The sequence below is a fragment of the Carcharhinus amblyrhynchos genome, chromosome 3 (genome assembly GCF_965287045.1).
Source record: "Carcharhinus amblyrhynchos chromosome 3, sCarAmb.v2.hapA, whole genome shotgun sequence".
Lineage (NCBI taxonomy): Eukaryota > Metazoa > Chordata > Chondrichthyes > Carcharhiniformes > Carcharhinidae > Carcharhinus > Carcharhinus amblyrhynchos.
In genome coordinates this window covers 23,074,567-23,098,225 of record NC_137326.1, presented here as the reverse complement: position 1 = coordinate 23,098,225, position 23,659 = coordinate 23,074,567, and the positions used below count along the sequence as shown (strand labels likewise).

At 40.9% G+C, this 23,659-nt stretch overlaps 1 protein-coding gene across 6 annotated transcripts in view; it reads left to right on the top strand.

Moving 5' to 3' along the window:
- The window catches only part of iqsec1b (IQ motif and Sec7 domain ArfGEF 1b), a 450,843-nt gene that overhangs the window by 388,399 nt on the left and 38,785 nt on the right, over positions 1 to 23,659 (top strand). For 5 of the 6 annotated variants that reach the window (XM_080182200.1, XM_080182225.1, XM_080182208.1 and 2 more), the window contains 2 exons: positions 13,053 to 13,335; positions 18,589 to 19,871. In XM_080182200.1, coding sequence (XP_080038326.1) covers positions 13,053 to 13,335; positions 18,589 to 19,871 — 1,566 coding nt within the window. Of the gene's footprint in view, positions 1 to 3,999; positions 4,050 to 13,052; positions 13,336 to 18,588; positions 19,872 to 23,659 lie in introns of those variants that run through there. The other variant, XM_080182217.1, reaches the window with a different exon arrangement.

Below are 23,659 nucleotides of genomic sequence, written 5' to 3'. Positions count from 1 at the left end.
TACAAGGAGAGAGTTTACATTCCACATCAAAACCCTACAGATTGAATTTTCCTCATTAGCATGGAAATTTAAACATGATGGGCTTTTGATTGATTCAGATAGCAAGTTGATCGAGAAATCAAGAATTAACAGGCCTACAATCAGTGCGGGATTTTTTTCGATGTCATTTGGTTGTTCCTTTAAACAAAAATACTGATTTGTGTATTTTCATTTAGAAATGATTGGCTTATACTGAGCAGTTCTAGATGTAATGCTCAAAATGGTACTATAGATGTTTGAGGGCTTAGTTTTAAAAAGTGCACTAGCTCCATCAAATCAGAGAACGATAGCGCATAAAAAGAGATCATGACCAGTGTTTTGTGGCCTGGTTTGTCCTGAAACCGTAAAATCCCGCTGGAGGTCAATGGACCTTCCCATTGTTCGCCTCTCATCTGCTCTGTGGCAGGCGGGGCGGTAAAATCCAGTTGTCCATTGTGGTCTGTTAGGAAACCTCCAAACAATGAGATGCACAATCTTATAAAGCACTATCACAAAGTGAATTGGTTAAAAGTGCATCTCCATCCTGACTTGGAAACATATCGCCTGCTGTTCTTCCACGATCGCTGGGTCAAAATCCTGTAACTTCCTCCCTAACATCTCTGTCTGTGTTCCTACACCACATGGACTACAGTGATCTGAGAAGACAGCTCACCACCATCTTCTCCAGGGCAATTAGTGATGGGCAATGAACGCTGGCCTAGCCAGTGATGCTCACATCCCATAAAGTAATTTAAAAACACAATAAGAAACTTCACCCAGCAGAAAGTGGTTTGTTGAATTTTGTCATGAAGGCAATGACTCTTTGAAAAGCTATTATGTTTTTTATTTCCTTAAAATTAGAGTCGGATTGAATTGCAAATGCAGGAGAGTAAGCAATTTAAACCTTCCGAAATGTTATTACAAGTACAATTTGTGCATTCCTGAAAAGGTTAACAAACCTTGAGGCAACCTAGCTCCTTCAGCTGCAGACAACTACAGTACAAAGCTGAATGGTATCAATAAATTGGTAAAGACAGACTTTAACATTTATCAGTCTGAAAGCGTCTATTAATAGAGCTGCCTACACAACATCACATGGACCAACTCCCAGTTGTATTGCTGTTTGCACTGACAATCTGCATCAAATATGATTACAGCATTGCCTTCCAATGGCAAATACCTCCCTGGGAAAAGCTTTTAACAAATCAGGTTGATTAACTGGATCAATCAACCACTCCCAAACAGGCCAATCGTTTCCTGCTCCGTGCACTGTTGAATTTCATTTTCTCCTGAAGCCAAAAGGACATTGTATACTGAGCTGCTCGAGTCTCTTGGGTTGTGTTGGAGCATTCATGATTTTGCCACATGCACCCTCATTGTTTTGTACTTCACACCCTTATTGTGAAACAATGCTTACCTGAACTAGAGTTTTGCTAACATATTTGGACATCCCCTTCTACTTACTGTTATAGCCATGTGGTGTTTACATTGTACGTCGGAAAGAACCCAGTCTTTCCGGGAGCTTGAATTGGATAGGAGGTAAGCATGTATTGTCTGTTATTTCATTATTGTGAATGAAACTGCACCCCTAGGATTAGAATGATCAGGAAAACATTTGTTTTTAAAGTTGAACCTTTACTGAAGAAGTACTTGTAAGTAGATGCGTTATTGTTGAAGGATGCATTTAATTTTAATAATAGGTGGACACTTGAATACATTGTACAGCCATCTACAGGATGAACACTATTGCTTAGTTACCAGTACGGTAATACCAATTGAAATGTGATTGAATGTGAAGGCCATAGTAAGCTTCCAGATATTTTGTTGTCTGCAGTATGGAAAATAGGTGGGGAAAGCACTACTGGAACGTTTTGTGCAGTGGACAGTTTTCAACCTTCAGTACATACTTTCTTGCGGCATATTTGACTTTGTCGAGAACCCAGGTTATAATCTACAAGAAGTGGAATTAATTGGCCTTTGGTAAATCAACGCTGATCGTGAATAGTTTGTGAGATATTTTTTGTGCACCATTTCTGCAGGCAGAACAATTTTTGAATGTCACGGAAAAAATATGTCTTTGTAGATTTTCAAGACGATTTGTATTGAGAATTTGCACCCTGGGCTGATAAAGCATCATAAGATGAATTGTGGCTTCGAAAGACCTTTTCAGTTAAAGCTAAATGTGCATAAATTACATTTAGAGTACCTAGAGGATTTCTACGTTAAAGCGCTTTTCTGATTTGTGGTATATTTGATTTGCAGATTTTATGAAGGAGCTCAAGTACATAATCAGTCAAAAGCATTCTATAAATGCGGTAATAAATGCTTCTGATTCATTCAGGAAAGCAGGATTATGTTCTGATACAAGGAAATAGTTATCAGATTAAGGTTTAAAATTATTTTCTGAGTTGAAGGAACTGAATGATATTTTGCTATTTAAGAAATCTCAGTCCAGTATTCACTATTAATGGTCTGCTTTCATTAGTTCAGCAATGAGATGCTATGCAGGTTGATATATCTGTGGAGACAGCAGCACAGCAGTTCATATATGTAGTGGTCGCATCTTATTCCTTGCCAGTGAAGAAGCTTGTTTGCTTTATAAGATGTGATTATTTTTGCTTCTTGTGGTTCTCTAAGCTCTAGTGTAATTTGATTTTATAAAGTCCATATATTTGACTTAGTGCAGCTGTACAAGTATTTGCTTAAGACTGTTTGTAAGCATTATTAGTAATACCTTTGTTCATTAGCTTTTCCCTGCTGTAAATTTGAATTTGCTTTGTTGCATGGTACCTTCAGCAAAGCATGAATTAGATATGCTGGATTCCATGCTTCTGGAGAAATGTAATCACGTATTTCAATGAATTGCTTCAGGAGCAGTGCTGTACTAAGGCCTGCAGTTCATTTCCAGGTTTCTCCTTACATTTCCTCCACGTGTTTTTCCTTTGGGTTTGAATTTCACTTCTGATTATTTACAACTGAATGATCATGCAGGGCCAACCTCCTAATCACATGCACATTTATCTCTTGCAGAAGAGCAGTATGGCGTCTCGTGCTGTAACATAAACAGCCCACTCCCAGATTTTCGATTGTTAACAACAGCAGACAGGATTTTATAATAGTGCACGCCTCATGTGAATGTCAAGAACCAGATTATTGCAATACATCTCTTAGAAATCTGTACTACAGAAATAATCTGGAATATTATACATCAGTGCTCTACTGCTTGAGGACTATAGGAAAAATGAGGCTCATATTCATTCAGTCAACACTTCAGAGAAAAACTAGCAGTTCGGACTCTGTTGTGGAGTCTGATGAGCTCAAATTGATGTTTAGATGCACAAGCCAGCGTAATTCAGTAACGATAATGTTGAAGTTGGCGTATCAATGTTGTCTCATCAGAAATATTTTTGAAATTCCATGGATATACTGGCTATTTATACATTTGGCAGCATTTACTCTGATTTAAAATGTTGTTACCGCAGAGGCACCTTTTTGTTTAAGCTATTTTTGTATCTGTTCAGAAAGTAAAATGAATCAAGCAGAAAATGAAACACATGATAAGGGAAATAACAAATGGAAATAGCAGGATATGCTTGATTTCCTGCGAAGCATAAACATTAAAAAAAAGCTGGATTTTATCTGCAGGCTATGTCATCCTATGTCGCACTCCTTTCTGATTGGTGGTTCTGAGCAGCTGAAGACTCAGGCCTGCAATGAAAGAAGCAGCAAGAAATAACATTAGAACAATTACTATCTTGTATTCACTTGCCTCAGCTGTGGAGAAGATCAATCCCTTCACAACAGTTTAAGCAGGAATGCACTCGTACATTCAACTTTGACAAGATCTGAGGCAGGTTGGCATTTTAAATATCAGAATGGAGCTGGAAAAGCTTTCCGTTTTGGCACAGTCTCAGACACTGCTTCATCTGGCTTTCTGGATTATCAAGTGCAGTATCATTTGACTGTTAGTGCATCTAGGTGAACCAGGTGTTCATCTGCACCATGTTCAGTACGTCCCACAGGTTCAGCAGGTGAGAACGCGTTTTGTTACCTTCCTCATCTTGCTCCGCATTGTGTTCCATTACTCCTGTTTTGGTCGTAGTGCATTGATGCATTGGAGCAGGAACTTTGTTATACAGTGCTACTTTTCTAATGTTAACATTTTTAATTTTTGCTGATTATTTTTTACAAGGGAGCTTGTGAATGATTAAAACACTGGGCCATATATTTTTGGATCAATGAGTTTTGACAGTCAGACCCGGCTTTTTTGCTTGGAAACTGATCACAGTTGCTATTTCTCGATTTTCGAATGACTTGTGTATAAATCTAGCAATTCTGCAGAGCTAGTGCAAAATGACCTTTTAAATGGAGGTCGTGCACTACTGATGGATTTATATCCTGATCTATTTGATTTGAAACCATGATCCCAACCACCCTTACAAAAGATGGCATAGGATTTGGATGATGAAAATCACGGTTGAAAAGAGAATCTTGCAGATTCATAGCATGTAATCAACTCAACTTACAGGATTTTTAAAGAACAGGAATGTTTTGCCTTCGCCACTTTCACCATAACACACAATGTTTTACTAAAGGCACTATATAAATGGCAGTTGTTTGTTTATCTATCAGAGATATTCAAGTAATGTGTAAGCGGGTAAATCATCCAAGTGTGAAAGTGAGTCATATAGACTATGTTGTGTTCTATGCTAAATTAGTTAACTACTGCAGTTAAGGGAGTTGGTCTGCTTCAACTGACTGCAATATAATTGACAATTGTTTTTCTTTCCTTTTATTCTGATGTCTACCCCTACTTCTGCTGACTGTCACTGACCACTTCTGCAAAAATGTCCATTTTGGACATAGCATGAGAACAGTATTAACTTGGTTGTGATATTTAGCGACAAATGTCTGATGCACACGATCACTAAGGGACTACATGGGTAAAGTACGAGGGGACTGCTGTTACATGTAGAATTTGAAATCTGGCTCTGCAGGAATTGGCACTTCCAAGAAAATGAGGGATGAATGTGGGGAAAAATAATTCTAAAACAGATTTATTCACTTCAGAAAAGAATACAATAGCAGAATGATGGATTTGTTTCTTCACTTCTCATTGGATTCATTCTGACATTGCTTGGGGGCATTCATTCTGACTACTGCTAATTATGGAACTTGACAGATCAGTTATAAGAACCTAAAATACCATATCTGAAAGGTTGGCATGTTGAGGAGGGTCTATTCTGCAAAAGGATTTTGCTATATACTGTGTGGAAAACTGTAGAAATGATAAAATGAAACCCCCCTTAACACCTCATTAAAAATTCCTTTTTCATTTGTGGCATCTGCATTTATATCAATGAATTAACTTCCACTATAATATGAGAGATGTGCAGATAAGATTTTAAAATTAATATATAATTTGGGTAGGGTTCAAATAAGAGGAAGTTTGTAAATCCAAATGGAAAAGTCATGACCACCTGAGTTATGTCTTACTTTAGGTAAAGATAAACAGAATGACAGGAAGGGCCAGGAAGTTAAACAATAATAGTGTGTCATTGAATAAGACCAAATCAGTGAAGTGTAGTAAAAAGTTGAAATTAAAAGTGCTTCATCTAAATACATGAAGGTTTCATAACAAGATACACAAATTAATGACACAAATCAAATGGTTTTGTCCTAATAGCCATTTCGGAGACACTAGTTGCGTGATGACCAAGATCAGGAAATAAATCAAAACAAAGAATGCTGGAAAAACTCAAGTCTGTTTGCATTTGAGGAGAATGGAACAGAATTGGCGTTTATTGGTAGGGGGATTGAATTTAGGAGTCGCAGCGTCATGTTGCAACTGTACACAACTCTGGTGCGGCCGCACTTGGAGTACTGTGTGCAGTTCTGGTCCCCACATTACAGGAAGGACGTGGAGGCTTTGGAGAGGGTGCAGAGGAGGTTTACCAGGATGTTGCCTGGTATGAAGGGGAGGTCCTATGAGGAGAGACTGAGGGATTTGGGGTTGTTTTCGCTGGAAAGAAGGAGGCTAAGAGGGGATCTTATTGAAACATATAAGATGATTAGAGGTTTAGATAGGGTGGATAGTGATAGCCTTTTTCCTCAGATGGAGAAAGCTAGCACGAGGGGGCATGGCTTTAAATTAAGGGGGGGTAGTTATAGGACGGATGTCAGGGGTAAGTTCTTTACCCAGAGGGTGGTGAGGGATTGGAATGCCCTGCCTGCTGCGGTTGTAAATGCGCCTAGTTTGGGGGCGTTTAAGAGATCTGTGGATAGGTTTATGGACGAAAAGGGATTGGTTTAGATTAGTGGGTCAGTGTTTTTTTTTTAAAAACTGGTCGGCGCAACATCGTGGGCCGAAGGGCCTGTTCTGCGCTGTAATGTTCTATGTTCTATGTTCTATGAATCTTCAGAACATTGGGAAATAAATACATCAGGGTACTTATTTCAAAAAGACAAAAGAAATGGAAAAGGCGGGGTGGGATAGCCATGGTAATGAAGTATGACAGAGGGTCAGTAAGGTCTTGGCTCGCAAGAGCATGAAGTAGGCTCAATATGGGTGGAAATAAGAAATAACAAGTGGAAGGAACCATTGGGGCAGTTGTTGATGGACTGCCCAGTGGAATGCTATACTGTTGGATGGTGCACTAATAAATGAGGGGAGCTTCTAAAAAGGCAATTTTTTAACATATAAAGTGAACTGTTGTCAGTGGTTGGAAGAGTCAGAATCAGAGGGTGCAGATTTAAGGTGATAGGCAAATGAAGCATTTTCTTACAGTGGGTGGTTAGGATCTGGGATGCATCGACTGTGAATTTGAAGGAGATGGGATCAACTGAGGCTTTCAAAATGAAATTTGATCATTGTCTAAAAAGGAAAGATTTACAGGGCTATGGGGAAAAGGGTAATACTAGAGGATTGACCTTGAATAAAGCCAGTTACAAAGTTATGGGGACCTATTGGCTAAGATAGTTTGGGAAATTTGATTAAAGAACATTAGAACATTAAAAAAAAATTCCATTATTCTCGATTAAATCTGTCCCACTGAGAAGTAAATGCACAGAAAAATACATCCATTTGTGGCTAAATGAATAGGCTCAGTATTAGATTAAAAGGCGAGTCTCAATATTGTCAAGAAGAGTGGTATGCCTGAAGATTGGAAGAGTTTTAGATGACAGAAAAGAATAGCAAGAAGATTGATACAGGAAGAAAGTAGAATATGAGAGAGTAAACTAGCTAGCAATATAAAAACAGATTATAAGAGCTTCTCAAAGAATATAAACAGGAAGAGCATACCAAAAGTGAGATGGGCAAAGTTACAGTAGAGGAGATGACGTTGCACTCGACTTCACTATATAAAACACAAGGCTTTCCAGAAGTGATGGGATCCTCTACCACTACCACTACCACCACCACCACCACCCCCTCCCTCCCTCCCTCCCTCCCTCAAGACACATTCACTGGATTTTGTTATGGTTCCAGTCAAATTACAAAGTGTTCATGGAATCTACCCGGATCATAAGTTTTGCATCTTGAATTTGGCTACCATAAGCATAAGATATTGCCCTTCAGGTATGATTCAAATGACCGACTAGGGAGCTTTTATCAAACAACATTTATTTAAGAATATAGTTAACATCCATAGTAAGACATTTAGCGAGAACGTTTGTCAATTACAAATGAGAAACAAAACAACCACTATAATGTATAACCCTTAGCAAAGATATATCATGTTTTCCAATCAACCAAAACACATGTCATAGACCAAATCCTTTCAATATAGCAAGATCTACTGCCCACGTGATAATGGGAATTGAGTCGTAGAATCATAGAACCCTACAGTGCAGAAAGAGGCCCTTCAGCCCATCGAGCCTGCACCAAACACAATCCCACCCAGGTCCTACTGCCATATCCCTATGTATTTTACCCACTAATCCCTCTAACCTACACATCTTAGGACACTAAGGGGCAATTTTATGGCGTGGCCAATCAACCTAACCCGCACATCTTTGGACTTTAATTGAATTCTGCAGTTCTCTGGATTCATGCTGAACAGTTCAAAGACAAGACAGCTTCCCAAAACTCCAGAGAGACTCTGCTCCAGCCCCCAACAACAGCAGATTTTCACCATTCAGGAAAACAAGATCTTGTTTTCAGCGAACCAACAGAATTTTCAAAACAATAGCGAGAGACGGAAAACGCTGACTTTTTGCTCACTGTCCCTTCTAAAACTAAAAGTCAAACCTGCAGCTCCAGACTGAAAATGAAAGAAAAACACTATGGAAAAACACATGACCACCATCTGAACAATGCAAGATCATAAACTAATCCCAGAGTAAACACAAACAACTCCATTCAAGCCACTTAAGTAGCAATAAAAGGACTCATCATCATCAAGCCAGCGACAATTACATCACTGAAGCTGTGAGCCTCAGAAATCATGTCTTTTTTTTAAAAAAAACTTCCTTAAAGGCACACTAACATCACAATTTGATGGCCCATACTGGTTTAAAAAAAAATCAACGGAGGGATCCAGGGGAATGTTGAAAGTTGGATTCAAAAGTGGCTTGGCTCAAGGCTAAAATTGATATTCTTGCACTAAAAGGGGAGGGGTATAAGGGTCAGGTGGAATAGTTGAAGTAGAGAATCAGCCATGGCATTAAATGCTGGAGCAGGCTTGTGGGGAAATTATGGACAAACCCTTCTCCTATTTCACATGTTCTTTCGTAACGATCCAGGTTTAATCCAGCGTTCGAAACTCCCCAGACCTGAAATAACTTGTGTGTTGGCACATAGGCTCCTCCGAATCATAGGGACGAGTGGTCAAATGTTTGATTATGTTTCTAAGTTTATTCGGTTGGCGGTATTCTACTATTTATGTAATCGTGGTATTCTACTATTTGTTACTTTTTATCTCAAACTATTACATTAGCCGAGAAAATAATATTTTCTCAATGGGAAAAATCTGGACAATGGGCGGAGTTAGTTTTTGCCCAGGATTGCGTAGTGGAGGCATAGCAATGCAGCATCCTATTTTACACCAGGGCAAATTTCCTTTTCCTTTGTTTTTTTTCTCAAATGAGATTGAGGATGGGGTGGGAATCTCTGAATGAGTGGGTTAGCAATAATATGGGCCAGGATTTTCCAACTATTCACACTGGTGGGATTCTCTGGTCCCGCTGCAATGAACGGAGATTTGGTAGAGTGGTGAATTCTCCATCTACATTTGCAGTGACGGTGGGGCATGAAAGGCCAGAGAATTCTGGCCATGTTTTGGAATCACTGTCTTAACCTGTCAGCCACTTATTGGAGAAGCTGGCATTTATTATTCATCCACAGTTACCCTGAACTGAAAGTGCTGGGCTCACCTTGAACTGTTGCAAACAGTTTTCATTCAATTGTAGCTTCATAGGACAAGTAAATGACAATATCACGGGCGTGGGACTGCAATCAAATAAAACAGTTCAACTAGGGTTCCTTCCCTGAAGGAATGCCAATTATAATCATGTTTACTGATATCCGGTTTTTATTTCTAAACTTTTTTTAATGCCATATTATAGTCTTCAGCTGCCAAGATTGGATTTGAACTTTCCTAGCTCAGGTCTTTATTGTTGGTCCGGTAACTAAATTACTGTGCTGCTGTACTCATGTGTTGGGGGAAAGAAAATCAGAGTCTTACTGCAATAAGAGTAAATTGTGAACAAATGTCCAACAAAGCTTTCAATACTGTTTAACATTCCATAATACTGCTTTGCTTCAAACAGGAGCAGTATTTTTTCCTGTTGCTGTGGCTGCTGCCAGTTATGCATTATAACAGTGGATAGTTGGCTTGGACTCTTTGCCTGGCCAAAGTCACCTGACCCATTTAAAGGACCAGCAGAACCAAATTTTACTCAACCTCTTCCCCCTCCCCGATCCCAAGTTGGGTTCTGAGGCAGTTTGGACGAGGGGAAGGGGTGGTGGGGTGGGTGGGTGTGTGTGTGTGGAGGGTAAAATTGAAGAGATGGGATTCCCCCAGGAACCCACCTGCCCAAACCTAGACACAATTTCATGCTTAGGCTGACAGGACCCTGGACAGGAAGCCCACCCATTCACCTATTAAGACCGTGAAGCACCCTCTTCAGGGCATTTTCCTGATTCCATTTTTAGGCTGGTGGGTGCAGTTAAGGTAGGAAAATGTTTAAACTTTTCTCCATCTCTGGTGAGAAGGGGGGGGGGGGGTTGCGTGATGGGTGCCTCACTCTTGAGGCCACCTCAGAGTTTTTCCCCATGGGATGTTGGAGCTCTGGAACCTGTCGTACTGGAGCCCTGAAGCTACAATCTCCCTCCCTCCCAAACACCAGCGGCTGACCCCATTGCACCCCCCCCCAATCCTGCCTCCCTTCCCCCTCCCCCAATCCTCCCTCCCTCCTTCCCCCCTCCCTCAGGACTTACCTTTTCAAAGGCCTGAGGGCATAGTTACAGGCAGAGCACTGCAGTACCAGTTTTGGCCACTGCAGCACTATGCTGGCCATGTTGAAGACCTGTCGGCCAATTTGGCACTCACGGATAGAACTTCCTTCCAAGGATGGATGGAAATCCTACCTCCTGCCAACCAACACTTAAGTGAGTGTTAAGTGACAGTGGGAGTTTGAGAATCATTGTCTGTACGTTAGGCACTGACTTTTGGGATGGCAGTGCCAATCGCTCACCAGCCTTCAAATTCTTCTCCTGCTGTCTAAGTATATTCTAGACTTTCCTAAAGGTAGATTGTGCCAAGCAAAATTAGATGCAGATTGTTACCTTTATTTGGGATTTTAAAAAATTAATCTATTATCAAGAAAAGTATTACGTGAAAAGATTTTAACTCTATGTAATCTCGCTAATAAATATGAAGCTTTTTTCATCTTTTTGTTTGCTGTGTCTACCTCTACCCCCTTTCTACTTTTTTTTGCCCCATTCCCCTTCCTCCAAAGAACATTTTGCAGAAACTGAGATTGTTGTGAAGCAGCTAACCCCATTGCTTCTTGTGCAAAGAGAAACTTGTCTACTCTATACTGAATAATTGATTTCTTATATTAAATGACTAAGTAAACCCATGGTTTATTCATTACCAAGCACTGAATGAAATGATTTGGGTTTGTTATCAGAATATGACTTTGGATATAAGCTCACGCACTGAATAGGATTAAAATATCTTGGGTGTTCCCTTCATAGATATTACCCAGAACAGTTTCAACATATCCAGTATGCCCCACATGAATGTGTGATTTGTGTCCTTCCTGCAGATTTAATTTAAGATACAAGGATATATTTTCTTCCCTTATGCATTTGCATCATTGTAGTATATTTTCCATTCTCCTGCAATGTCACAATTTCCAGAACATAGTATTATGGCAGTTATAGAATATTTCTCTGAGACAGGAGAAGCTGAAGCAAATAATTGAAAAGTGTTTGAATTCAAGAGTTTGTCTTGCAGAATTAGATTGATGCTCCCACCAGGGCCAGACATTTAAGATACATTGATACTGATTCAGTGTACAGTACCGCGATTGGAACCAGTTTTCAAACTGTGGTGAACGATGGCAATTAGAAATTCAGTGATGAAGGGAAGAAGTCCTCAGCGAATGCAGTACCAATTATTTCAAAACTGCAGTGTAAAATAGGTGGTAAAAAATGCATTTGGTAATCCTGCGCATAACTGTGACAAAAGGGAACTTTTTGGTAGCTAAATTTTAAAACCAAAGAACATCAAGCACATTTTGTGAAGCCGAGGTAAGTGGTTGTAGTCTGCACCCTACAATGGTCAACATCAGAAACTCCTTCAGGTTCTGGGCTACCCATCAGTGCCACTGGGGATCATTTTAAATTAAAATTCTGCAACGCTTGCACAAAGGCATTTACTATCCATCTTAATTTTGTTTCCGGCTTAGATTAATAAGGGCCTTACTGCTGTTTAACTGCGTTAACTGTTGGTGCAAACTCTTCAACTCCATTCAATGGTGAATTTTCATTTGGTCCGAAAGGGAAAACCTATTGCTTTTATTTTGTTTGTAATTAGTGTTTCTGTTGGAGATCCTACCAAATGATGGTCTTGTTCAGTGAGGATATAAAAGTGCATTCGTTTATTATTCCTGCAGTTCTTAATTTTTCTTCTGCCGTTAAGCCCTTGAAAGATGAAAAGTTGCAAAATACTCTTGGGAGCAATTTATCCAAATACATTTCTGCTACATGCTGATTTTTTTGCAGAACAGTTCTTGAAAAAAGTACATGCCTAATGTAGTGTTCGCATAGGATGATTTTTACATCTGACTCATCTACAACTACCTTGCTTTTTAGCTTTTTAAATTTGTTTAAAATGCATTCTATCTGCAACATATTAATTTTTTTTAAAGACAAATCTGAATTGCCTCCGATATCTGTTTGAACTGTATCCTGGATGTTTGCATGCATACCATAAAAGATAATTGCTTTGCCGTTGCTCCAAAGGTCAGGAAAGTAATGGAAGAAATGTACTTGCAGGATGAGATTAGCACCACCCTCTTTTCGCAGGCTTGTTTCAGTTGTCACAAAGGGGTAAAATGATAGGATACAATCATGTAATGTTATCTTTCAAATTACCTTTTGAAGGATATTAGAGAAGAATGCTGCGTATGCGGACGTGGTTGTGTTTTTTTTAAATGTGTGTTTGTTGATTCGCGTTGGTAAGGAGAGAATGTTGGATCACTGTGGAAGAAATTAGTTTGTTTTAAATTTTGCTTTCAGCTGAAGGTTTGGCTGCTGCTGGCTGAATTGAGGTATTCTCGCAGAACCATCCAACTGAAATAACTACCTTGATCCTTTTCGAGGATTTGAATATTCTGTGGCTTTACACCCACAAAGAATCTGTACTTTGAACTGTTTTATAATAGGACTAATGCACCTGGTAATTTTATATTAACTATATTTCCATTCATGTGTCACTGACTCCAGCAAATCTTTAGGTCAGTGAATGGGTAAAACAAACAAGTTTTCTGCTTGTTGCTGATCTGAATTGTTTTCCTTTTAGTGTGGAGGGTGATGCTCCAGGAAGCGAGACTGGAACCTCTCTCGACAGCCCTTCAAGCTACAGCCAGGGTCCAATAACTCATAGCGCTGCTGCCAGCCCTGACCAGTTTGATGGTTCATCTTTGGTATCATTTCCTGCCTCACCTGGTCAGCAGCGTCCGAGGCGGCCCAAGCTTCAACATTCCACCTCCATACTCCGAAAACAAGCCGAGGAAGACGCAATCAAGCGCTCCAGATCACTGTCAGAAAGCTATGAGCTCTCCTCGGATCTGCAGGATAAACAGGTAACGAGCATCTAATCACACTGTTGGCTTTTACGTTAGTCTATACACCAGTGCATAAGGCAAATGAATAAATTCTGAATTGCCCAGAAGTACTGCAAGAATTGTATATATCATGCTCCCAAGACGAGTTGCAACTTTCAAACAACACTCCCCTTTTTAAAATAATTTTGATTAGATTCCACTTGTGGCTAACTTGTAATATGTATTGGGGAATGATGACAACTCCCCCTCCACAGTTACCTTCAGAGTGTCCATTCACTTGGCAAAGAAGGCCTTTGCCATCCACGACCTTACTGTAGACATATGCTTTGACATCCTGGCTTTGATGAATGTATGTTCCCTTTACTATGAAGATCAAGGGGCGATCTGATTGAGGTGCTTTTGCTAATGAAAGAATTTGATAGGACAAATCAAGAGGAAAGTGTTTACTCGAGTGGGAAAGTCCAGAACAGTTAGGGTGATGTAAGGAAGCACTTTGTCGTAAAAAGTTATTAAAAATCTGAAGCTCTTCACCAAAAAACTATTGAGGCTAGGTCAGCTGAAAATTTCAAACTAAAAATCATAGACTTTTGTTAGGTAAGAGTGTTGAAGTAAATTAAGTCATAGACCAATCATGATCAAATTGAATGGCAGTATATCCTTAGGGCTGAATGGCCCACATATGTTCTTATGTTCCCGTTGACTTGAACAAAGAAAATACAGTACAGGAACAGGCAATTCGGCCCTCCAAGCCTGCACCGAACATGCTGCCTGTCTGAATTAAAACCCCATACCCTTCTGGGGACCATATCCCTCTATTCCCATTCTATCCAATTAAAGCCCTTAAAAGTCACTAGTGTATCTGCTTTCACTACCTCCCCTGGCAGTGAGTTCCAGGCACCCATCACCCTCTGTGTGCAAGAAAAAGACTTGCCTCGTACATTTCCTTTAAACCTTGTCCCGTGCAAATTAAACCTATTATCTCTCCCTCCGCCCTACTCCCCTCCCCCTAAAATAAAGTTTATTTTAAAGTTTAATAAATAAACTTTAAAATAAATTTTGTCACAAATAGACTTACATTAACAATGCAATGAAGTTAACGTGAAAGTTCCCTAGTTGCCACACTGCTGTGCCTGTTTGGGTACACTTGAGGGAGAATTTAGCATGGCCAGTCCACCTAACCAGCTCGTCTTTCAGACTGTGGGAGGAAACTAGAGCACTCAGAGGAACCACACACTGACAGTGACCTAAGCCGGGAATCAGACTCGGGTTCCTGGTGCTGAGAGGCAGCAGTGCTAACCGCTGTGCCAACGTGCTACCCCTCATTTCCCTCAGCCTCATTTGAATTGCACCAAAATTAGCAATGGATGTTCGCATTGAGTGACATCCAGTAATAATTTTCAATCTTCAAGAAACCATGATACTTAATTTTTAAGGTTGAAGGTTTAACACAAAGTATGAAGGCAAGTAAACACAACTTTGAATCACAATATTCATCTCTCTTTGACAATGTGGCAGTGCTTTTCTGTAGTGGAGGAGCTATTTTTATTAACTGGATGCATACCAATATTTGATCGCTAAGAAATGAGGACTTTATAGCTCTAAAATGGCACACCAAGCTGCTGTGTGAACCTGTCGTGTATAATCATAGCATGATAAGTTTATATTTTTAGCCTCATTAGAATCACAGCATGTTCCTGCAACAGAGAGAAATTTGGAAAGGGAAAATAACAATTGCTGCATTACTAAATGCTAAACAGGATTGTTTTGAGATTGCTCTGGAACACTAAGGATGATTTGAAGGATTATTGCAGAACTCATTTCTTCCTATCATAACCCTCTTTTATCTCTCTTGTCAAGCCTATTCCACAACTCCCCTCATGACTCTTCTAATACACTCCGCTATTTTAACCACCTGGGCATTCAATTCTTCAATACTTCAGTAGTCCATGAAGTGGCCGGCAAGCCTGTTGCTTCTTCCTTCAATGGAGACCCAAACGGTCCCCCTATCTACCACTGCTCCTTCCCATCAGATTGAACTTGTTCTTGGCTTCTTTAACTCGATTCGATTCCTCCAAATAAAAATGTCTCATCGCATCTTATGTAGGTCTTAGGAATAATTTGCATTTTTGAAGAATATCATGCCAGCTGAGAAGCCAGCTACCCAACACAATCCCCCAGCTTTTGGTCTGTAGCCCTGCAGCTTAGAATCATAGAACCCCTTCAGTGCAGAAGGAGGCCGTTCCACCCAACGAGGCTGCACCAACAACAATCCCACCCAAGCACTATCTCTGCAATCCCATGTATCTACCCTGCTAATCCCTCTAACCTACACGCCCCAGGACACTAAGGGGCAATTTAGTATGGCCAATACACCTAACCTGCACATCTTTGGTTACAGCATGTGAGGTACATAACAGCATACCTTGAAATGCATTGAGTGTTTCTGCCTCTACTACCCTTTTCAGGTTGTATTCTGGATCCCCTGCTATTGTCTAGGTGAAAAACTTATTCCTCATCTCCCCTCTAATCTTCCCATCAGTCACTAAAACTCCATGCCCCCTCATCAACTGAGCTCTCTATTATAAAGCCCTTCCCATCCATTCTATCAAAGGTGAACAATCCCAGCCTATCCAATCTTTCTCATAGCTACCAGGACTGGAAAAGTTCAGCTTCCTCAGAAATCTCCTCTGTATTAGTGAGAGAACAATGATGTCCTTTCTGTAATGAGGTGACCAGAACTTCACACAATGCTCAGCTTGTGGCTTCATTGTGAGTTTCTGCAGTTCCAGCATAACATCTTTGCTCAGCTTCTCTATCTTGGCTGATAAAAAATACCTTCTTAACCACCTTATCCTCCCGTCCAGCTACTTTCAGGGTTCATTCCAAGGTCCTTTGCTTCCTCTATGCTTCTCAGTGTTCTCCCATTTAATTGTGTATTCTTTGCCTTGTTTGACCTCCCCAAACGCGCCACCTCACACTTCGGATTGAATTCCTTCCGCCACGTTTCAATACATCAAGCTTTTCAAAATAAAGTGACAAACTGTTTTTTTGCTTGGCTTCATCCTCTTGCCGCGCCTTCAATTTTATGAGTTTTAGTTGCCAGATCGATGGTGTCACTTCGTGTTGCTGGAGAAACTGATCTTGATTTTTAGGCAGCTAATAGTGTATCTGAAAGAGCAGTCAATCTGACAGGTTATGGCTCTGCAAAGATAAGATTCATCTTTTAACTGTAAAGCTGTGATTCTGATCATGAATTACAAACAACATACACTCTACTCATTCACTCAACTCCACTCCCCCCCACCCACCTACCGATTCCTTCCTCTCAAGCTCTCCCTCCCTGCTGCCCCTTGTCTCGCTGTCCCTCACCTCGTGGTCTTGTGCGTGCCAGCTGCCAACTGTTACTTTCTGCTCTTTGGTTCGCATCCCATCAGAGTCTGCGTCTATCAGCAACAAATGTGGGGAGTGATCACCTTCTTATTGGATGCCCGGTTAACTCTGGCCATGTTGATGGGCCCTCCAGCTGAGATGACTGAGTGTTCCAGTACCAGGTCCCGCAGGGCATCCCATTGGTTGGGGCCCTGTGCCTTGGCAAGGTATACTTATTGTAAATCCACCCTAGCTGGGCACAATGTTCAGCACTGCTGCCTCTCAGTGCCAGGGACCTGGGTTCGATTCCCAGTTTGCGTCACAGTCTGTGTGGAGTCTGCACATTCTCCCCGTGTCTGCGTGGGTTTCCTCTGGGTGATCTGGTTTCTTCCCAGAGTCCAAAAGACATGCTGGTTAGGTGCATTGGCCATGATAAATTCTCCCTCAGTGTACCCAAACAGGTGCCAGAGTGTTGCAACTAGGGGATTTTCACAGTAACTCTGTTGCAGAGCTAATCTCAGTCTGCTTGTGACACTAACAAATGAATTTTAAAAAAGACTTGAACTTAAAACACTGAATTAAGTTAAATGGGTGGATTTGATTATGAATTTTAAAATTGATATGTTGGGGCGAAAAGTGCAAATATAATAAAGCTTTGCAGAAAGTGGGATGGTGAGAGGATGGGACTTGGGGCAGATGAAGAAGCAGGCAGTAATATTTTGGATGAGTTGTAGCTTGTGCAGGGAAGCAAGCAGAAAACCGTTTAGATGTCAGTCATTGAGTTAATGAAAAAAATGATTCAGGATTTTAATATCAGTTGGTAAATAAGTGATGGGGGCAGAAATAAGAAGTGTTGCATGGTGGAAGAAAGCAGTTTGTTAGTGGAATGGATGTCTTGGACAAAGCTGATCTTGAGTTTCGGCAGATTACTGATTCTGCAAATGTAATTGAATGTAATTTTTAAGGCATCCCAGAAACAATATCCAATCTATTATTTCCACATGGCGTACCATCCTTGGAATAAAATATACATTTACACTCCAGCATGCCGAGAAAGAAAAGATGTATACGAGCAAATATCTAGAATAACCTACACGGGGGTTTGTTTTAGCTCAGATGGCTGGATAGCTGGTTAGTGATGCAGAGTGACGCCAACAGTGCTAGTTCAATCCCTGTACCAGCTGAGGTTATTCATGAGTTCTTCTTGACTTTGTCCCTGGCCTGAGGTGTGGTGATCCTCAGATTAAGTTGCCACCAGTCACCTCTCCCCATCAAAGGGGAGAGAAGCCTATTGTCATCTGGAACTATGGCAACCTTAGCTTTAGAATAGCCTACACTGTGGGGTGACACAGTGTACAGTGATTAGCACTCTCAGTACAGGGACCTGGGTTTGATTCCCAGCCTGGGTCACTGTCTGAGTTTGCATGTTCTCCCTACACCTGCATGGGTTTCCTCCTACAGTCCAAAAGATGTGCTGGTTAGGTGCATCGGCCATGCTAAATTGCCCCTCAGGGTATCCGAAGAGGCACTGGAGTGAGGCAACTAGGGGATTTTCATTGTAACTTCATTACAGTGTTAATGTAAGCTTGTGGTACTAACAAATAAGCTTCAAACTAAAATAGCCCTACTTACTTCACAAGAAATGTTAGATTTCATCTATCTGATCCTTCACTGTGTAGTTACCATTTTATTCCATTATGAATTATCTTGTTATTTATTTGAACACACCAGTTAAAATTCAATTTAGCAACTGATCACTGTGGTAAAATCGAATAATTTATTGTAAATGAAGAAATTAAGCCATTTCAGACTATTGGAACCTCATGTACAGCGCAAAGTTACCCTCTGGCTTGGTCTAATTTCTGTGAAGAATTGGATTATTAAATGTTTGTCTGCTTTCAGGTGGAGATGCTTGAACGTAAATATGGAGGACGTTTCATAACCAGGCATGCTGCTCGAACCATTCAGACTGCATTCCGCCAATATCAAATGAACAAAAACTTTGAAAGGCTTCGAAGTTCTATGTCAGAGAACCGCATGTCCAGGCGCATTGTTCTGTCCAATATGAGAATGCAGTTTTCTTTTGAAGGACCTGAGAAACTCCACAGCTCATTCTTTGAGGGAAAACAGGTGTCCATGACTGACGATGCAGGAAAGGTAGGAGCCATTGTTCAGTCGGATTGCGGGGACCTCGGAGGCTCAGCAGTGATCAAGTCTCCGGCGGCGAACAACGATTTTGCAGACGCGATAACGGAGCTGGAAGATGCCTTCTCAAGGCAAGTCAAGTCGCTTGCAGAATCGATTGACGATGCACTGAATTGTCGCAGCTTGCACACAGACGATGGACAACCTACTGAACAGGGTAAACGTTACAAAGAAAATTTACAAAAAGAGGAGGAGATGGAGAGCCTATCTTACGCTAAATCTGCACGTGAGGCTGAGCGCAGAAAATTGGATGAAATGTCTGCTTCGTACAGTGATGTCACCCTGTATATAGACGAGGAAGAACTTTCCCCTCCACTTCCTGTCTCTTTACAGTCCGTAGACAGGCCATCCAGCACAGAGTCAGACTTCCGCCTCCGGTCTGTCAATTCTGCCCAGGAATACTGGTCCATGACCCACAGGGATGACAAGCCAGACACTGACACGAGCTGCAGGAGTACCCCATCTTTGGAGTGTCAGGAGTCGAGGCTCCGTGTCGACCATCTCCCATTACTAACTATCGAGCCGCCCAGTGATAGTTCAGTTGATTTAAGTGACCGTTCGGACAGGGGCTCACTAAAGCGACAGAACGCATACGAGCAGGGCCTGAATAGCCAGCGGGGAAGCCCCAAGCATATTCCGCACTCGATACCCACAAGAGTGTTCCACCGTGATGACGAACCCGCTCGCCACCGGCCTCGGCAGATTGACAGCCACCTGGCCATCAACGGCTCGGCAAACCGGCAAAGCAAGTCGGAGTCGGATTTTTCTGATGGGGACAATGACAGTATCAACAGCACTTCAAACTCCAACGATACGATAAACTGTAGCTCTGAGTCCTCTTCCAGAGACAGTTTACGAGAGCAAACGTTGAGCAAACAAACATATCACAAGGAGACTCGAAACAGCTGGGATTCTCCTGCATTTAGCAATGATATCATCCGAAAACGTCACTACCGGATTGGCCTGAATCTCTTCAATAAGTACGTGGCAATTTCATTCTCCTTTCTATTGTACGCACTATGTTTAGATTGTAATGTCGGGATGTGTACTTTAAAGTAGATGCAGATGCTGCCCTGTGATTTATTGTCGATTTGTCAAGGACAGTGTCCCTTTAGCCCATGTTTTCACAATTTTGAGGATTTGCTGATTTTAGAAAACAGACTGCAAAGGAGGACATTAGGGTATTAATTTGGAGGTTGTCAGTATTCTCCCACCAGGATAGTATCCTTTAATTTACCTGATTGAAAATCAACAAAAATTGCTTGAAATGGTTGAAGACTTGCTCTAAGGCAACCTACAACAACAGGATGACCAGGCAGCCTGGGTTGCATACTTAGAATCATAGGATCTCTAAAGTGCAGAAGGAGGCCATTTGGCCCATCAAGTCTGCACCAACAACAATCCCACCCAGGCCCTTTCCCTGTAACCCCACGTATTTACCCCACTAATCCCTCTAACATAGAATCCCTCTTGTGAAGATGGAGGCCATTTGGTCCACTGAGTCTGTACCAATGCTCTGACAGTGTATCTTACCCAGGCCCTCTTTCTCCACCCTATTCCCACGGCTAATCCCCCTAATCTACACATTTTAGGACACTAGAGCAATTTACCATTGCCAGTCCATCTAACCTGCACACCTTTGGACAGTGGGAAGAAACCGGAGCACCCGGAGGAAACCCATGCAGACACGGGGAGAATGTGCAAACTCCACACAGAAAGACACCCAAGGCTGGAATTGAACCCAGGCCCCTGGCACTGTGAGGCAGCAGTGCTAACTCTTGTGACACCATGCCACCCAACTTCTGTGTGTGAGAGTAGCCAATATCAACTTGGCCCTATTTTCTACCACCACCTTTCCCAAAGTCTTGAACTGCAACTTTGCAGTGTATTAGGTGGTTGCCCTTTGCTTAAGTATTTAGATGCAAGGTTTTAGGTATTTTGTTAGTGTTCAGTGAAGGCGTGAAATTTCCATAATTTTTTATCAGAAATCATATATTTCCTTTGATGTGTTTGGTGGGTGCTGAGTTAATAACTAAGGTATAGACAATAGCATAAGGCGTTCTTAAATTGTGATTAAATCAAAATACATATATATGTATGTAGGATGCTGAAGGACTGCTTATTTCTTTCCAAAAATACTAGAAAATGAAAATTTTAAATATCTGAGGATTAGCTACTGCTTTTTTTTTTAAATTCATTAATGTGGGTGTCACTGACTGGAGCAGCAATTATTTCCCTTCCCTCTTTGCCCCTGAACTGAGTGACTTGCCAGGCAATTTCAAGGCATTTAAGGGTCAATCACGTTGATGTGGGTCTGGAATCACACGCAGGCTAGACCAGGTAAGGGCAGTTGATTTCCTTCCCTAAAGGACATTAATGAAGCAGATGGGTTTTTACGACAATCAACAATGGTTTCACGGTCATCAGTAGACTTTTTAATTCCAGATTTTTATGGAATTCAAATTTCACCATCTGCCATGGTGGGATTCACACTCTAGATCCCCAGAGCATTACTTTGGGTCTTTGGATTACTATTCAGTGAGAATACCACCATGCCACTGCCTTCCCTGTATACAAATTGAATGAAACTCAAGAACAGATCTTTACATTGCACATGATGTGAATTGTTTCCTAAAATTGGGAAGTCCAACCTAAATCAGATAAAATCAGATGTCACTGACATTGGAAGAAAAGCTTTGTATACCTGTTGAGCAAAGGCAGTAAATGTCACTCTTTATCTTGGACAAATTATATTCTGTATGCAAGTCATTTTCATTTATTTACCTTGGAGAATTTTCATAGAATCCTACAGTGCAGAAGGAGGCCATTCAGCCCATCAAGTCTATACCAACCACAGTCCCACCCAGGTCCTAACCCCATAACCTCATGCATATACCCTAGCTAGTCCCCCTGACACTAATTGGCAATTTAACAAGGCCAATTAAGCTAACCTGCACATCTTTGGACCATGGGAGGAAACCAATGCAGAAATAGGGAGAATGCAAACTCTGTACAGACAGTGACCCAAGCTGGGAATCGAACCCAGGTCCTTGGCGCTGTGAGGCAGGAGTGCTGACCACTGTGCCACCCCTTTTCTTTACTCAAATTTCCCCATAGATCTATGCAAATGATTAACCTTTACATTTTCTATTCAAGTGACTCATTGTCTGGTATGTGTGCTTTTATTTATGGTATGAGCGCATTTTCAGTATGCAATTTGTCTATATGCTAAGTAAGGAATAAATTTTACAGTAAAATACTTGAAGAGAATGTCCTATTGTGAAGACAGGATGATTTTGTGATCTTCTACTCGCTCTGTCTGATTAGCTCCACATGATTGCATTTATTTTTGTCATTTTGGCCCAAAGTAAATGTAGTTCACAATTGATGGTTGGCTCATTTGATTGAGGCAGATCGAGATCGGAACTAGCCATCTAGGACTATAGTGCCAACTCATACAAAACTGAGTATGAGAAAATTGAATGAACTGAAATAACAGAAAACTTAGCCAAGCAAGCAACCAAGTCCACATCTTTATCTCGGCTACTTGCTAGCTGTGGTCACGACATTTGGGTATATCTATTCACTGCTTCACTTGAATGCAGTCATGATGTGGATTTGCTGGCGTTGGACTGAGGTAAACACAGTAAAAAGTCTGACAACACCAGGTTTAAGTCCAACCGATTTATTTGATAGTAAACTCACAAGCTTTCGGGGTTTGTCCCTTCGTCAGGTGAATACCACCATGCCACTGCCTTCCCTGTATACAAATTGAATGAAACACATTCACCTGACGAAGGGACAAACCCCGAAAGCTTGTGAGTTTACTATCAAATAAATCGGTTGGACTTAAACCTGGTATTGTCAGACTTTTTACTGTGTTTACCTCAGTCCAATGTGTTTCATTCAATTTGTATACAGGGAAGGCAGTGGCATGGTGGTATTCACCTGACGAAGGGACAAACCCCGAAAGCTTGTGAGTTTACTATCAAATAAATCAGTTGGACTTAAACCTGGTGTTGTCAGACTTTTTACTGTGCTCACTTGAATGCACCAGCAGTTGGACACACAATCCAGCATATCATTTAAAAAAGCATACATAATGCTTTACTAAGTAATCTACTGTTTTCATGCTGTGATACAAAGTGCATTCTGTTTTACTTGTAAGCTGTACAAAGGGAGCCGGATATTTTTTGGTTCTCACTATTGATCACGAAGAATTATATTTTACGAGGTTCAAAATGTAGCAACTAAAGAAATCCATGATTTTTGTGTGGTTAGACTTTAATGAGTGTATTCTGGAATTGTGTTGACTGCTATTAGAACAGAATGAGTTAAAGTATTGAGTGCTCCATATGTAGATCACATGAGGCAAAGTTCAAAAGAATCATCCCATCTATCCACCCAGTCAATATATAAAATCAAAAAAAGCCCAATGAAGATGGATGAATACAAAGAGAGTAAGTGATGGTCAGACTGAAAGAGAGATCAATTCTTTTTAGTAGGAAAGGTGTTAGACAATATTTATAATACCTTATTTGTTTGTTTAACACAAAGTAATTAGGTCCCATTACCTGAGGAAAGACTTCCATGAACAAGATTTCTGAAGAGACTACCAACAACCATATTCATAGCAACCAGCTACGCCTACTGATTATTCAGTTCAGTTCCAAGGACGTCCTCCTCTTCCCTTCAATTAAAACTTCCCTTTCACTGCAAACAAAAGGTTTATTTGTCCAGTGAGGTAATGAATTATCTTGGGCAGTGT